We start from the raw sequence: 18,595 nt of genomic DNA, 5'->3' as shown, positions 1-18,595 counted from the left end.
TATCGGTGACAACAGCAAAATGCTCATTCAGACAAGTTCTCAAAGAAATGAGAACCTAAAGTGGAACTTCTTCTGTCCGCCAGAGACAGAACGGGCAAATAGCAAATCATCAATCGTTTCCTCGACTTTTGAATATGGCGACTTTGGGTCTCAAGCCTATAAAAGCCTTTTTTTACCCGACTTCAATGAAATTCGGAACAGTGATTCCTGTAAGAGCCCTTGACATCTTGAGAACCCACAACCAAGGATAATGGTATAAATGTACACAAATGAATCAAGTTAAAGGTCTCATGGATATTTTAAGAACCAAATTTCTGGCAAATCAGACAAAAATCTAAAATTCCAGAGGCCGTGGAACACTAATCTTGTGATCAGGGTATTTAAAAGCTATTTCACATTATAGACAATATGTATTTACTATTGATGTTGGAGGTCCTTTGTTTAAATTTTTGCCAAATCGGACAACAATTACGGTGGCCAGTGGTTCAATATATTAAATCGTGAGAGAGGTTTATAAACCGATTTGAACCGAAATTGGTGCGGTTGTTGGAAGTCGGAACCAAACAATACGTGCAAAATTTCAGCCAAATCGTATAACAATTTCTAGGGGCTCAAGAAGTCATATCAAAGGACCAATGGGAGCTATATCCAAATCTGAACCGCTATGGCTCTTTTGTAATTTCCAACGACCTAACTCGCTAAGTTCGACCACTATCGTAATTTCAAGTGACGACTTGACAGACGAACATGGCTAGATGAACTTAGAATGTCAAGATGATCAAAAATGTATGTACTCTACAGATCCCAGATCAATATTTCGGGGTGTCACAAAGAAAATGAATAGGTTAGAATAACCCCCCTTTTCTTTTTAGAGGTTACTTTATAGTTTTTAGAGCGCAGAACAAGCCGAATAGGTGTATGTCCATAGTGGCATGGGGCGGATAAATATCTGCACTCTCTTTTCAACCTAACCTAACCTAAGCTAACGGCTACGAATATTCCACAGAACGAACCCTTAATATTGATTTGGAATGCATGCCGCCTTGCCATTCGGCCTTGTGCCGCCTTGTGTCCATCTCTCTTCTTTTGAATTCTGCGAACTTTTTCTATGAAATCTTCCAAAGAATTTCACAAAATAATTGAGTATTTTTTATTAAGAAATTTTTACAACATCTATAGCCTTATACATATAAATTTTTAAGTTTGTCACAATTATAGAAATAAGAGTCAATAAAAATTTGTGTTTGAAACATAATTTTTTAATTTCTAAGAATCAATTATGGTCGCATTTTTTTCAAATATAGTTAATATAATATAAATAATATATAATACTAAATAATTCATACACATCTAATAAAGAAAATTAATCATCAACATGATTTTGGGTTTTTCTAGTTGACCTCACTGAACCTGAGTTTGATTTCTTTTAGTACTTTTCAATTGCCTTTTGGTTTAGTTGCCATTTTAGCAGTTTATTGTATCTTCATTTTATTTTTCTGCTGGAGTGTTAGTTTAATTTACATACATTCCCTGGGTTTGATCCTCGGTTAACTTTTGTTCAGCCGCTGCATTGCTCTCTATGTTCTGTATACCTCGATGTTCTCTTTCTTCATTGTAGCAACGAATTTGATGGTAAACTTGATAGATGGGATAGAAGAAAAATGCCATAATACCTGAAAGTAAATGAGCAAATCAAAAAAATAGGTAAGATAAAGTCAGGTTGCAGAGAGTATGATTAGGATATGGAAAAAAATTCAAGCTACTGATATCGAGGTGAGTAGGTATCCTGTGGTATCCTACTCGAGGTGAGTAGGATACCACAGAGCAATCCTTGATCACGGTACATAATGTTTACCGCTTAGTCAGAATGAGGTCAGCGTAGCAGTATTCTGTCCAAAGAACTACACGGCAGCAGGTACCGATGGGATACCAGCAGAACTGTTTAAGAGCGAATACATGTGAGTAGATTCGACAGCTAAAAGGCAAACAAAGAATAATGGATAACAAGTACAAGCCTGCTAAGTTCGTCCGGGCCGAATCTTGGGAACCCACCAACATGGATTCTTCTAAAAATTTAAACGAAAACAAGTAAAAGCGTACCAAATTCGGCCGAGCCCAATCTTATATACCCTCCACCATGGATCGCATTTGTCGAGTTCTTTTCCCGGTGTCTCTTTTTAGGCAAACAATGTAAAGGAAAGGATAAAAGAAAATAATTGCTATGCTATTGGAGCTATATCAAGATATGGTCAGATTCGGACCATAATGGAATGAATGTTGGAGACCATAGTAGAAGTCATTGTGTAAAATTTCTGCCAAATCGAATAAGAATTGCTCCCTTTAGGTGCTCAAAAATTAAGGGAGATCGGTTCATAGGGAAGCTGTATTAGGCTATAGACCGATTCAGACCATATATGTGACCTGTATGTTGAAGGTCATGTTGTACAAATTTCACTCAAATCAGATAGTAATAGCGCCCTATAGAGGCTCAAGAATTCAAGACCCCAGATCGGTTTATATGACAGCTAAATCAGGTTATGCACCGATTTCACCCATAATTGGCACTGTTGTTGCAAGTCAACGAAACACGTCATGCAAAATTTCAGCGAAGTCGGATAGGATTTGCGTCCTCTAGTGGCTTAAGAAGTCAAGATCCCAGATCGGTTTATATAACAACTATATCAGGTCATGCACCGATTTCAGCCATACTTGGCACAGTTGTTGCAAATCATAACAAAACACCTCGGGCAAAATTGCAGCCAAATCGGATATAAATTGCGTCCTCTAGTGGCTTAAGAAGTCAAGATTCAATATCGGATTCAATGTCAAGATTCAATGTTGAAAGTTGTGGCAAAATACGTCAATCAAAATTTCAGCAAAATCGGATAGGAATTGCGCCCTCTAGAGGCGCAAGAAGTCAAGACCCCAAATCGGTTTATATGACAACTATTAGGTTGCCAAAAAAGTAATTGCGGATTTTTCATATAGTCGGCGTTGACAAATTTTTTCACAGTTTGTGACTCTGTAATTGCATTCTTTCTTCTGTCAGTTATCAGCTGTAACTTTTAGCTTGCTTTAGAAAAAAAGTGAAAAAAAGTATATTTGATTAAAGTTCATTCTAAGTGTTATTAAAAATGCATTTACTTTCTTTTAAAAAATCCGCAATTACTTTTTGGGCAACCCAATATATCAGGTTATGGACCGAAGTGATATCAAATCACCGCGTGCAAAGTTTCAATCAAATCGGAATAAAATTGCGCCCTCCAGAGGCTGAAAAAGTCAAGACCCAAGATCGGTTTATATGGCAGCTATATCAAATCATCGACCGATATTGCCCATTTACAATCCCAACCGAGAAGTATTTGTGCGAAATTTCAAGCGGCTAGCTTTATTCCTTCGAAAGTTAGCGTGCTTTCGACAGACAGACGGACGGTCGGACGTACAGACGGACGGACATGGCTAGATCGACATAAAATGTCATGACGATCAAAAGTATATATACTTTATTGGGGTCTTAGACGAATATTTCGAGGAGTTACAAACAGAATGACGAAATTAGTATACCCTCATCCTATGGTGAAGGGTATACAAATTTAGGTAATGGGCATAATTTTTTATAATTTTATAATCAGGTTATAGACTGATTTGGTCCGTACTTGGCACGGTTGTTAAAAATCATAACAGAAATTTATATATCGGACAAAAATTGCGGCTTCTAAGAGCTCAAGAAGTCAAATCGGGAAATCGGTTTATGTGGGAGCTATATCAAATGGACTATAATTTGATATAGATTGATTTAGACCGTACTTGGTGCAGTTGATGAAAGTCATAACAGAACACCAAATGCAAAATTTCAGCCTAATCGGAGAAAAATTGCGGATTCTAAGGGCTCAAGAAGTCAAATCGGGAAATCGGTTTATATGGGAGCTATATCAAATTATAGTCCGATTTAGACCGTACTTGGTGCAGTTGATAATAGTCATAACAGAACACCACATGCAAAGCTTCAGCCTAATCGGACAAAAATTGCGGCTTGTAAGGGCTCAAGAACTCAAATCGGGAAATCGGTTTATATGGGAGCTATATCAAATTATAGTCAGATTTAGACTGTACTTGACGCAGTTATTGAAAATCGTAACAGAAAATTGAACATGTTCTCTGAACCTATTGTATGGTCCAGTCTAAACTACTGAGGCGTAAGTAAGTATTGGTCTAATCACGCTCCTGTAGACCCAGTGAACTATCCTAGGATTCAGGTTCCATTTCGATCCTACGGCCCGGCCCGTCTTGATAGTGCCCAACATCTGTGAGCCTTCTCAGAACGCTCCTGAATGTGACACTTCCAATTCAGTTTCCAGTCCAAGATCACACTTAAGTATTTGACCTTGTCAGATATCGAAATCGTCTTATTGAGGAAACGCGGTGCGTTAAATTGGCCCACCTTCGACTTCCTCGTGAACAGACATATTTCAGTCTTCTCTGGGTTAACAATGAGACTTCTATGTCTAGCCCAGTCATAGGTCATATGGAAGACCCTTTCGGCCCTTCTGCATAGCTCGTTCGGATCTTCAAATCCCTCCTCAGTCAGCATCCGTAATAGGTCATTTATGGTGGTCACTCAAAGGAGTGGCGATAAAATGCTACCCCCTTTGAATGTTTTAAGAGGAGAGTGGTTTAAATAATTCCCATAACTATAGCACTCTTCGCCAAACAACACTATTTTTTTCCCTCACCCTTTAAGAAAATCAAAAAACCACCAATACATTCAAAGTTCTCTCAATTGTGTTGACAACCAAGCTCTTACACCACTTTCCTAACCACTCCATTTACCACTTGTTGCTCAGTCTTCTTAGTTTCGTTATAATTCTTCAATCGTTCGCACGCCAATTTCAGCACCTCATAAAAATGTTAATTGAAAAGTGATTAAACCCAGTGAAACTAATCCTAAAATGGGATCAAACAAAAGAAAAGTGAAGTGAAACTAACATATCGATTGATTTCTATAGAAATTTGTTCAAAATGCAATGGAGTTTGCAAAAGAAAAATCGGCAAAAAACAAATAATTATGTGAGGCTGCGGGTTTTTTTCGCGTTGTTGTTTCGCCTTGTGTGTATCCATTGGTAGTGTTGTTGCTTTTTGTTCGTGGTGCAACGAGAATGAGAGAGTGGTGGTGAAAATGTCAGTGTTCTGAGAGTTATTTGTCCAAGATGAAGCTTCGCTTAGTGCAGTTATTCACCATAGAAAAATGAATTGGACAACGTTATCCTGTTCAATTAGTAAAATAGTGCTTTCAATATAGCAAAAACAAGAACCATAGTAAAGTCAACTTTTGCATGTCATGACTAGAAGCTAAATAGTAGAGCTTCTATTTCCTATATTCACCAATCAACAAATTTACAACTGAAGATATTTTGTTTAGAGGGTGTGCCAATCGGTAGCAATCTCCCATGGTGAGATATAAAAACCACGTAGGGGGTGTTTTTTTACACTGGTGAGAAACAATTTACATTTTGCTGTGCCAAATGGTAACTTTCTTAGTATAAACATTTTCGACATTTCTGCATGAGCAAAAACCATTGACTATAGATTGATATTGATGAATTTTCACTCTCTCGAACAAATGGCAATCAGGAACATCGATTAGAAATCTGACGTTTTCTTTTGAGTCATTCTTAGGAGTCACCTAAGAGAGGAGCAAATGGAATTGGGTGAACATAAAATAAGCACAAAAATACAAGTTATTTACCAACAAGTAAAAGTGCTAAGTTCGGCCGGGCCGAATTTTTGGAACCCACCACCATGGTTTCTGCTAAAAAAATTATACAAACTAAATTTAGGTGAAGGTCATAATTTTATTTTACATGCCAATCTTCTGTCAAACCAGCAAAAATTAAAGCTTCTAGGGATAATCGAGAGACCGGTTTATATGGGAACTATATCAATATATATTTGCACCGTACTTGACATAGTTGTTGGAAGTCGTCACAGAACACAGCATGCCAAATTTTAGGAACAGAACAAGAACAATCGTGTGACCGGTTTATATGGGAGATATATCAGGTTATAGACTGATTTGCACCGTACTTGGCATAGTTGTTGGAAGTCGTCACAGAACAACATATGCCAAATAGGACGAAAATTGCGGCTTCCAGGGTCTCAAGAAGTCAAATCGGGAGATCGGTTTATATGGGAGCTATATCAGGTTATTGACCGATTCGGACCGTACTTGGCGCATTTATTGGAAGTCGTAAGAGAACAAAAATTAAGGCTTCTAGGGGCTTAAGAAGTCAAATCGGGATATCGGTTTATATGGAGGCTTCGGGTTAACTAAGTTTATTGACGGCTGTGCTCTGCCCTTTACCGCCAAATCGTCTGCCCTTTCATTCCCCATTACTCCGTTATGGCCCGGCTCTCAAACGATGCGGATTGTGTCATTCTCAGAGAGGGCTTTAATCTCCTTCTTACACTCCTTGGTGATTGTAAGAATTCAAAAAAAAATTTCGAACGAATCGCATAACTAATCTCTGAGATCTGGTGTTTTTAAAAATTAGGCTAATGAGAAGATCTTTTTAGGGGAACGGTAACTGCTCAGACATTTCGACTCAAATATGGATATCAAATTCGTGCAGCACTCCCAAATCCCTTTAATTTGAGTCCCACATTGACATGGTCGGTAGAGAGTTCTGGGGCTGGGGCGGCCACCGGTACTTTGTCCTGAAAATAGATTTCAAATTAGTTCTTTACCCCCAAATACCGCCGATTTGAGTTCCAATTTGCCACAGTCGTATATGAAGTTCAGATTAGGGACTTTTGTTCTAAAGAACCCCCTAAACTGAACTTCATATCCCCCCAAACACTTGGCTTCAAATTTGGATATCAAATTCGTTTTCTACTCTTAAATACCTTTCACTTGAGTTCCATACTGTCATTATGGGTCAATTAACCTATTTGACGTATTTTTAGGAGGAAAAGTGCCACCTGGACTTGAACGCAAATTTTAATGTCATGTTGTAATATATTCCCAAGCGCCCCGATGGGTACTTAGACCCAAATTTTAATACCATATTCGTATTCTATTTTCCAATACCTTTCATTTGATACCCATATTGTCCCGATTGGTCTACTTTTGATTTTGGGTGGTGTTTTTGGGTAACGGGGGAGGGTCCGCCCCCTTCCGAAATCAACAAATTATAAAGCCTATTTCTCCTTCCTGTCCATATTCGCAATCTACTCCCGAATACCTCTCATTTGAGTCCCATATTGTCATGATCATCAAATAAACCTATATTAAGGGGTTTTGGGGTTGGGGCGTCCCGCCAGGTACTTGGATCAAATGTTTAATATGAAAATCGTACTGTACTGAGTACCTTTCATTTGAGCCCCATATTGTCCCGATCGGTTCACTTTTATTTTTGGGTAGTACTTTTGTGGTAAGGGGTAGGGTTCTGCTTGGAGAATAGTGAGTTTCTTACACAAATCACCTCAAAACATATAATAATAAACCCTTAGAGTGTTATAAGAGGAGGTTTCATATAATCCCTATAACTAAAGCACTCTTCGCCAAACAACACAAACTTTGTTTCCCTTACCCTTTAAGAAAGTCAAAAAACCACCAATACATACAAAGTTCTCTCAATTGCATTGACAACAAAGTTCTTACACCACTTTCCTAACCACTCCATTTACCACTTGTTGCTCGGTCTTCTTAGTTTCGTTATAATTCTTCATTCGTTCGCACGCTAATTTCAGCCCCTCATAAAAATGTTAATTAAAAAGTGATTAAACCCAGTGAAACCTATACAAAAATGTGATAAATCAAAAGAAAAGTGAAGTGCAACTAACATATCGATTGATTTCAATAGAAATTTGTTCAAAATGCATTGGAATTTGCAAAAGAAAAATCCGCAAAAAAAACAAATAACTATGTGGGGCTGCCGGTTTTTTCGCGTTGGTGTCGCCGTGTGTGTATCCATTGGTAATGTTGTTGTTTTTTTTTCGTGGTACAAAGAGAATGAGAGAGTGATGGTGAAAATTTCAGTGTTTTCAGAGTTGTTTGTGTTTTGTTGTTTGATGGTGGTAAAAACGTCAGTATTCTCAGAGTTGTTTGCCCTTAGTGCAGTTCTTCACCACAGAAAAATGAAAGGGATAACGTCATCCTGTTCAAATAGCAAAATAGTGTTTTTACTTTAGCAAAGACAAGAACCACAATAAAGCAACTTTGGAATGTTATAACCAGAAGCTCTACTGTTTCCTATAATCATCAATCAACAAATTTTGAGTTCGATATTTTAAAGGTAAGTGTAAAAAAGTGTTGCCATATTGTAGCACATTTAGAGTGAACAATAAACAGACTTTTTATTTTGAATCAGTTTTCGACCTATAATGGGATTTTTCAAAAATCGTTGATTTCTATTCTAGATAAATATTAACGCTCTTTAATTGAGCTGGCAAAATAACGATAATGGCAAAATTCAATATTTCTAATAATAAATATCCATAGTATCGATACTATCGATAACTACCCAACTCTTATATTTAAAAAAAAAATTGAGAAGTTAAAATCAGTAGATCGAATGCACAGACCGAAGAAAAACAAATTTAATAAAGTCAGTTGAAAGTCATTTGAGAAGTCTATTGCCCAATCGGTTGAAAATTGCACCCTCTATAGATGGGCGCAATGTATCTTTTAGGTACATTCAGTGTTGGATTGCTTATTATACCCACCACCGAAGGATGGGGGTATATTCATTTTGTCATTCCGTTTGCAACACTTCGAAATATCCATTTCCAGCCCTACAAAGTATATATACTCTTGATCAGGGTAAAAATCGAGGACGATCTAGCCATGTCCGTCCGTCTGTTGAAATCACGCTACAGTCTTTAAAAATATAGAGATATTGAGCTGAAATTTTGCACAGATTCTTTTTTTTTTGTCCATAAGCAGGTTAAGTTCGAAGATGGACTATATCTTGATATAGCCCCCATATAGACCGATCCGCCGATTAAGGGTCTCAGGCCCATAAAAGCCACATTTACTATTCGATTTTGCTGAAATTTGGGACAGTGAGTTGTGTTAGACCACTCGACATCTTTCTTTAATTTGACCCAGATCGGTCCAGATGTGGATATAGCTGTGATATAGACCGATCTCTCGATTTAAGGTTTTGGACCCATAAAAGCGCATTTATTGCCCGATGTCGCCGAAATTTACGACAGTGAGCTGTATTAGGCTCTTCGACATCCTTCTTCAATTTTGAATAGATCGCTCCAGATTCGGATATAGCTGCCATATAGACCGATCTCTTGATTTAAGGTTTAGGCCCATAAAAGGCTCATTTATTGTCCGATGTCGCCGAAATTTGGGACAGTGAGATGTGTTAGACCCTTCAACATTATTCTTCAATTTGGCTCGGCTCAGATGGGATCAGATTTGGATATAGCTGCGAGGCGAATTTATTTTCCAAGTTCGCCGAAATTTGGGACAGTGAGATTTGTTAGGCTCCTTGACAACTTTATGCAATTTGGCCCAGATCGGTTCATATATGGATATAGCTGCCATATAGACCGATCTCTCGATTTATTGTTTTGGGCTCCTTAAAGGCGCATTTATTGTCCGATTTCACCGAAGTTTGGGACAGTGAATTCCGTTGGGCTCTTCGATAACTTTACGCAATTTGGCCCAGATCGGTTCAGATTTGGATATAGCTGCCATATAGACCGATCTCTCGAATTATGGTTTTGGGCTCCTAAAAGGCCCATTTATTATCCGATTTCACCGAAATTTGGGACAGTGAGTTATGTTATGCCCCTCGATATACTTCTTCAATTTGGCTCAGGTCGGTTCAGATTTGGATATAGTTTCGATATAGACCGATCTCTCGATTTAAGGTTTCGGGCCCATAAAAAGCGCATTTATTGTCCGATTTGACACAGTGCCGTATGTTAGGCTTTTCGACACCCGTGTCTTGTGAATCAGATCGGTCTATATTTTGTCCAAAAAGACCTCTATTTGGTTCTACAAAATTGAACAATGATTTGTACTTATTAGACCACTCTATATCCCTATTTGGTTCAAATCGGATCATATTTCAATAAAGTTGCTATGTGGCATAAATTATGCATTCTTCACCGGACTATAATGAAAGGTGGTTTACATATATACCCGAGGTGGTGGGAGTTTTGTAATTGGGAGGAGACGCTAAGACTCAAAAACCATTTATTTGAGTCCTTTATTTACGTGATCTACATGGCCTGCTGTATGGCAAGACGTGATCTGGATACTTGGATTTTTATGTCAACACTAGATTCTAACACTACTGTCATAGACCTTTCTTTTCATTCCAATCATATCCCTACACATCCCATATAACGATATTTAGTGGGTGGGCCGGTTCCAGACTCTGCCAAATGTTTATACCAGATTCGTAGTTAACTCCCAAAGAACTTTCATTTGATACCCATGTTGTGATGTTGGATATTCATACCCGTTTTGTATGCATTGGAGAGGCCCCGTAGACACCATCGACCAAATTCTTATAACAGTTATGTACTAAACTTCCAAATACCTTTCATTTGATACCCATTTTATCCCAAGCGGTAAATATGTTTTGTTGAGGGGTTTTGGGGGTGGGGAGGCGCCATAGACACCAAGGAATACATTTTTAAATCATATAAATAGGCCATCCTAGACTTTAAGTTTTTTCATCACTAAATCACATTCAACTTCAATGAAACTTTAAAACTATTATTTGTTACTCTCCTCGCTCATACTTACCCAAAGAAACACAATTGAGGATTAAATGTATCATGACATCACCGAATGTGGATCCCTCTATGATATCCTTGAGTACATTGAAAATGGTCAGACATAATTGCATGCCCAAAGCCACGTAATTACCAACGACAAATGGTTTCATTAATTTATGGCGCTCCTGAAAAAAAATGAGAGGGAGTTCGCTTTTTAAATAACCACAAAATTGAAAAGCATCTCAACTTACCTCCGAAATACCCTTCAAAAGTAAAATGTCAAAAATTAAACTGAGCAGACAAAATAGGAAAAGGAAAACTACAGTGGGCAGTCCAGTTCGGCTGACTTCCACTGCAAAAGGGAGATGGTTTTATGAAAACAAAGAATGAGACACCACTGCAGTCTATGTGCAATAAATTACCTCCTACGATTGTGTCATCATAGGTCTCATTGTCGAATGTACACAGATAGATTAAAAACACAATGGTCATGATAAAGGCAAATATCAAATGTATCCAGCCCACAATGAGGCTAAGGGTTCTCATGTTGGTGCAACACATCTTGGCTTTTTTTTTTTAATTAAAAAAAAGAATTTTAATTTTTAATTTTTTTTAAACAACCTCTCTCTAATAAAATCACTACAAGACTAAACTATATTTGTATGCCGGCAACTGAAGCTAAAAATGTCCATAACCACTTCCCCTTTCTGTTGGATGACTTTCAGACATGTCTGTAATTTCTTGGCGCCAGATACTGGAATAACAGCCTCAATTATCTCCCTACAGTTTTCATCTTATATTTCATGGTCTTTGCTAATGTCCCTCTGCCCCTCATTCGCACTGTGCAAGTGACACGACCAAGATTACAAGCATCCATCTATCGAAATGTTTAAAATGCTATGAAGTCATGTTAGTTGTGTACAAAGGATTTCCTTTGGGTGCTTTTTTTGTGGTAGCGATACCAATAACGAGAAGAGAAGAAGGAATTTTATTTTACATCTCTAATACGCACACAAACACTTTCTTGCCATGTACAAAGAATTTCCAGATTTTCTTTTTTCGTCCCATCCCAGTCATTAAGAGGGTAGGGCAGGGGTTTCCCCATCTACTGTCTGAAACATAAAGAGCTGCAACCACATTTTATTGAACAGTGTATAAACAGAACAATTGAAAACGTAATCAAAAACCTTTCGCTAATCGCAGACACATTAGTCAAATGGAGGGTTTGTCCTCCATTTGACCACTCTTGGAACTATTGAGAGAAAGTTTATGAAGAATGTCATGCTATCTGCCTTAAAGGCGAAATTGAAACCATAGCTGAGTTAATAAGGCATGGCATAGTTAGTAGAAGTCATACCTGAACTCAGCATTCAAAGTCAATCAATCAATCAAATCGGAAGCCCTGTTCCTAAGACAGATTTACTTGAATTTGGTCACTTTGAACAATTCGGGGCCACCCTAGACGGTGCCACCCTAGACGGGGCCACCAAAGCTTAGAGGTTAATGGTGGATGCCTATGAACGCTGAACGCTCGTTAGGGAAGTATTCCATCCGTTCCTTTCTTAAATTTTCGAGGGCATATTAGCAATAGTGGGTTGGCTGTGTGCCAAAAAAAAAAAATCATTGAATACGATACAACTCCAAAACTAAGGCTAGCCACTTCTTAAAACTGATCCCAATGGGGTGTCTGCTGAAAATGAGCTGTTGGTTTGAACTTTTACATCTTTGAACCAGTAAGGAAGGACAAAAGTCGGGCGGTGCCGACTGTATAATACCCAACGCCTACCCTATAAGTACAATGTGGGACTTATATTAGATACTGAACCAATTTTGATGGACCTCGGCCAGCACATATGGTGATGTGGTAACATTATGGCAAATTACCCAAAATCTGATAATCATATATATGGGAGCTATATCTAATTCTGAACCGATTTCGAGCAAAATTCTCAGATAATGTGGAAGTCGTCGCGGAAAGCGTCGGGCAAAATTTTAGCAAGATTGGCCAAATAATGCGTTTGCAGTGGCTCTTGGGGTGAAAATCTGGCGATATACATATATGACAGCTATATCTAAATCTGGGCCGATTTCTATGAAATTCACCAGTAATATTGAGAGTCCTCAGAAAATTCTTCCTGCGAAATTTCGACAGAATCGGACTACAAATGGGCACTTTTTTCCAATATTTCTCAAAATCGGATGAACATATATATAAGAGCTATACCTAAATCAGAACCGATTTCGAGCAAACTCCTCAGATACTGTGGCAGTCATCGAGGAAAGCGTTTTGAAAAATTTTAGCAAGATGGGTCATTAAATGCGCTTGCTTTGACTCTAGAAGTTAAAATCGGGCGATATATATCTATATGAGAGCTATATCTAAATCTGACCCGATTTCCATGAAATTCACCAGCAATGTCGAGGGTCATTAGAAAGTCCTTCCTGTCAAATTTCGAGAGAATTGGCCAACAAAAGACCATTTTATTGCAATATTACTGCGAATCGGACGAACATATATATGGGAGCTATATCTAAATCTGAACCGATTTTGACCAAACTCTATGTACATTGTGGTAGTCGTCGAAGAAAGCGTTGTGCAATATTTTGGCAAGATTAGTCAATAAATGTGCTTGCAGTGGATCTAGGAGTGAAGATCGGGCGATATATATATATGAGAGCTATATCTAAATCTGAACCGATTTCCATGAAATCCACCAGTAATATTGAGAGTCATAAGAAAATCCTTCCTGTCAAATTTCGAAAGAATCGATTAACATATGAGCACTTTTTTGCAATATTTCTCAAAATCGAACGAATATATATATGAGAGCTGTACCTAAATCTGAACCGATTTCGAGCAAACTCTTCAGAAATTGTGGCAGTCATCGAGGAAGGCGTTTTGAAATATGTTGGCAGGGGCCATTAAATGCGCTTGCTGTGACTCTAGAAGTTAAAATCGGCTGAGATATATATATGAGAGCTATATCTAAATCTGATATATATGATATGATATCTATATATGATATGATATCCATGAAATTCACCAGCAATGTCGAGAGTCTTTAGAATGTCCTTCCTGCCAAATTTCGAGAGAATTGGTCAACAAAAGACCATTTTATTGCAATATTACTGCAAATCGGACAAACATATATATGGGAGCTATATCTAAATCTGAAACGATGCTGACCAAACTCTTTGTATATTGTGGTAGTCGTCGAAGAAAGCGTTGTGCAATATTTTGGCAAGATTGGTCAATATATGTGTTTGCAGTGGATCTAGGAGTGAAAATCGCGCGATATATATATATGAGGGCTATATCTAAATCTGGCCTGATTTCGATGAAATCCACCAGTAATGTCGAGAGTCGTGAAAAAATCCTTCCTGCCAAATTTCGAGGGAATCGGTTAACAAATGACCATTTTATTGGATTATTACTGAAAATCGGATACGAACATGTATATGGAAGCTATATCCAGATCTGCACCGATTTTTTCCAATTTCAATAGGCTTCGTCTCTAGGCCGTCTGTGCCAAATTTGAAGACGATCGGATGAAAACTGCGACCTGTACTTTGTACACAAATTAACATGGACAGACAGACGGACAGAAAGACAGACAGATAGACAGACAGACCAACGGACAGACAGATATACAGACAGACCGACGGACAGACAGACGGACAGACAGACTGACGGGCATAGCTAAATCGAATCAGAAAGTGATTCTGAGTCGATCGATATAAAGGGTGATTTTTTTGAGGTTAGGATTTTCATGCATTAGTATTTGACAGATCACGTGGGATTTCAGACATGGTGTCAAAGAGAAAGATGCTCAGTATGCTTTGACATTTCATCATGAATAGACTTACTAACGAGCAACGCTTGCAAATCATTGAATTTTATTACCAAAATCAGTGTTCGGTTCGAAATGTGTTCATTCACCGTAACGTTGCGTCCAACAGCATCTTTGAAAAAATACGGTCCAATGATTCCACCAGCGTACAAACCACACCAAACAGTGCATTTTTCGGGATGCATGGGCAGTTCTTGAACGGCTTCTGGTTGCTCTTCACTCCAAATGCGGCAATTTTGCTTATTTACGTAGCCATTCAACCAGAAATGAGCCTCATCGCTGAACAAAATTTGTCAAAATTTGAACACATTTCGAACCGAACACTGATTTTGGTAATAAAATTCAATGATTTGCAAGCATTGCTCGTTAGTAAATCTATTCATGATGAAATGTCAAAGCATACTGAGCATCTTTCTCTTTGACACCATGTCTGAAATCCCACGTGATCTGTCAAATACTAATGCATGAAAATCCTAACCTCAAAAAAATCACCCTTTACTTATCAATGGGTCTATCTCTCATCCTTTTGGGTGTTACAAACAAATTCACTAAGTTATAATACCTTGTACCACAGTAGTGGTATAGGGTATAAAAATGCTACTTTAACGAAATTACAAATTCGTTGAAAAATTTAATCCAGTAAGGCTAATACCATACACCAACGAGTCTACCATCTGCTTGTGTCTTAATCCTGTCGAACTTTATTTTTGTATGCGACACCAAAGACCTACAGACCTAAAAGCCTTACGTCCTTTCTACTTAAAACCATGGAACGTATTGTGGACACCATGATAAAGAGTAGGACATCCAGCGAACTACTCAAATACAAACAGCATGCCTATGTCAAGGGAAGGTCGGATAGACCTTCCCTTTTTATCGCCACTCCTATGGGCGACCACTATAAATGACCTATTGCGGATGCTAAGTGAGGAGGGATTTGAACCCGGACGATGTTATAATACTTCTAAGGGGTACGAATCCGAACGACCTATACAGAAGGGCCGAAAGGGTGTTGCATATGGCATATGACTGGGCTAGACCCAGAGATCTCAATGTTAACCCAGAGAAGACTGAAATATGCCTTCTCACTAGGTAGGCGAAGGTGGGCCGATTTCGATATCTGACAAGGACAAATACTTAGGTGTGATCTTGGACAGTAAACTGAATTGGAAGTGTCACATTCAGGAGCATACTAAAAAGATTCACAGATGTTGTGCATTATGTAGACGACACGTAAGATCAAAATGGGGCCTGAATCCGAGGATAGTCCAATGTCTCTACAGGAGCGTGATTAGTCCAATACTTACTTACGCCTCAGTAGTAAAAAAAGTGCATCACAAGGACCATACAACAGGTTCAGAGAACATGTTGTCTTAGCATAGGCAGAGCGATGAGGACCACGCCCACTAGGGCACTGTAGACAATTCTAGATATCCGACCCATTGACATACATGCGAGGCAGCCACTGCGGCTATGAGACTTAAGGCGATGGGAGAATGGATTGAGGATGGGAGCAGCTCATATCATAGCGGCATAATCGAGGCGACGATAGAAAACATGGATGGAAGTGAAGAGGTTTCCGATCAGATACCTGAGGTAAACCTTGAAATCGAGTGTGAGGCACTTCTGCCATCGGCACAGTCTTGAGTTGACGGAACCCTAGTATTGCCATCTGGAAGATCATGTTATACGGATGGATCAAAGCTAGAGGACAGAGTGGGCCTGGGGGTCTACATTGAGAACCCAGGGACTGAGATCTGTTTTAGACTGCCTGACCGTAATACTGTCCTGCAAGCGGAGATCCGGGCGATCACGGAATGTTTGAATTGGTGTGGTGCTAACGCGAGGACGTCGAGTTTGAACATCTTTACGAACAGTAAAACTGCCATAGGGGCAATAACAACCAGGACGGTAAGGTCACGAAGGTCAGTGTAAGAAGGATGCAGTCTCTGAGGATGGCAAAATTCGCATCGTTTGGGTGCCGGGCCATAAAGGAGTAAGGAGGAATGAAATGGCAGATGGCTTGGCGGACCCGAAGCCTTTCGGGTCGACGTAGTCCGAGTTAAGGGAGTGGGCGACGAATGCCCATGAAACATTGCAGAACAGCGAAACAGTCGTTAGGAAGGCGAACATCCTATGGGGGTATCCAGATCGTGGGAAGACGAGGCTGTTATTGAAAGGAAGTAAGAAGGATGTCAGTATAGCTATTGGTATCATAACGGGACACATAGGACTACGACTACATAGGACTTAGGTGGCGAACCAACTTAGGGGAGTGGTATTGAAAACAATTAAGGAATTTGTAAGTAGCACGGAATTCCTAATTTAAAATATTTTTTTAGAGTTTACTTTATAATTTTTAGAGCGCAAAACAAGCCGATTAGTAGTATGTCCATAGTGGCATGGGGCGGATTAATATCTGCACCCTCTTTTCAACCCAACCTAATTTTGTATATTTACTGAAATATTGAGCAAGATGTTTTTACCACAGAACTCAAATTCTGGCGACCGATTTTTTGACTTGATTTTTTTTCAAAATCAATAGCCTAAGTCCTTGGCCCCAAGAAGTTATTTGTGCAAAATTTTATGGCAGTCGGACGGCATATGCGCAGTGCCGACACCTCTTTAGAGAGAAGTTTTACATGGCATAGTACCTCACAAATGTTGCCAGCATTAGGAGGGGAAAACCACCACTGAGAAAATAATGGTCTCGCCAGGATTTGAACCCAGGCGATCAGCGTCATAGGCGGACATGCTAACCTCAGCACTACGGTGGTCTCCAAACAAAGTGAGCGGTATCCAAAACCCCAAGTAGGGTGTATACGAACTTCCCTGTGGAAAGAATAACCATATCGTCAGCATAAGCGCACAATCCTATCGATCACAAGAATCCATAGCAAAGGCGAAATAATTTCCCCCTGTGGCGCACCCCTCGCCGCACTCATCTTCACTGAGATGGATCCAATTCTGGAAGTGATCTCCCTATGCCAAAGCATACTCATTATCCAGCCTGTAATGCGATGTTCACACAAGCGTCCCGTAAAACTGCCACTTTGGCATTGTTAAATGCCCCCTCTATGTGTAGAAATGCCATCAACGTGAATACCTTGAACCCTCTCCAAGTGATGCATTAGGCTATGAAGCGGTGTATCCGCCGACCTGCTGTTGACATATGAGTGCCAACAGTATTGTTATTAATAAGGCTTTGTTTTCAAGAAGCTTTTCGTACAAAAATGCTTTTTTGAATAACTGGTTTTGTTTCTTCGGCTTTTTTATAAAATGATTTTCCCCCAAAACTATGGATAATAATGAAATTACATTCAAGTACACGTTTTAAATTCTCTTTTATTTCAAGGTTTACCTGAGTTTATTTTTTATTAACACTTTTTTATAACAATAATAATTTTATATATGTAAATTTAAATATTAAAATTATGATGATTTTTTGTCAACAACAACATTAAATTCCAGCAACGATTTTTGTATGAACCACCATGGAATGGGGTTTTTCTTTAGTTTTGTCATTCCGTTTGTAATACATTGTTGTGTCCACATTCGACACTTAAAAGTGTGTTTTATGTATGCTGTAAGAATACTCTAAAACCGTAGCAAATATGGTCCAGATGTGAAAACCCTAGAGGCCGATCTTCTGATTTAACTTTTTGAGCTGAAATTTCAAACAGGATGCTGTTGTGTTGTGAACAGAGGATGAACGGTACGCTTACGAATTTAAGAATATGTGGGTAAATATATAATTCATGTACGTATAATAATATTAAGTAAAGAAAGGCTAAAGTCGGGTCTAGCCGACCATATATAACCCTACACCACTGTATGGAACTGCTATTTCTTTCATAGAAGCAAGTAAGTGGACTAAAGGGGGACAAAGGCGATTTTTATGTACCCCAAACCATAGCAGACTAAGTCGAAGGTATTAAAAGAGATGCCATTATCGTCACATAAATCCGAACGGGTTTCCAGAATATTATGAATAATCC

The 18,595-nt window shown here is 38.8% G+C and overlaps 2 protein-coding genes across 2 annotated transcripts in view; one reads left to right on the top strand and one right to left on the bottom strand.

The window, feature by feature from the left end:
- Positions 1-18,595, top strand: part of LOC106092224 (uncharacterized) — a 288,892-nt gene that overhangs the window by 130,996 nt on the left and 139,301 nt on the right. The window lies entirely within an intron of this gene.
- Positions 1,363-11,286, bottom strand: LOC106092221 (uncharacterized). Its single transcript, XM_013259011.2, has 4 exons — positions 11,169-11,286; positions 10,998-11,098; positions 10,775-10,931; positions 1,363-1,673 (listed from the first exon to the last, which is right to left on the bottom strand). The coding sequence occupies exons 1-4, from the start codon at positions 11,236-11,238 to the stop codon at positions 1,513-1,515; spliced, it is 489 nt and encodes a 162-aa protein (XP_013114465.2). The 5' UTR covers positions 11,239-11,286; the 3' UTR covers positions 1,363-1,512.

The sequence above is a fragment of the Stomoxys calcitrans genome, chromosome 5 (genome assembly GCF_963082655.1).
Source record: "Stomoxys calcitrans chromosome 5, idStoCalc2.1, whole genome shotgun sequence".
Classification (NCBI taxonomy): Eukaryota; Metazoa; Arthropoda; class Insecta; order Diptera; family Muscidae; genus Stomoxys; species Stomoxys calcitrans.
The sequence above is the reverse complement of the archived record's forward strand: the minus strand, read 5'-3'. Positions and strand labels throughout refer to the sequence as shown.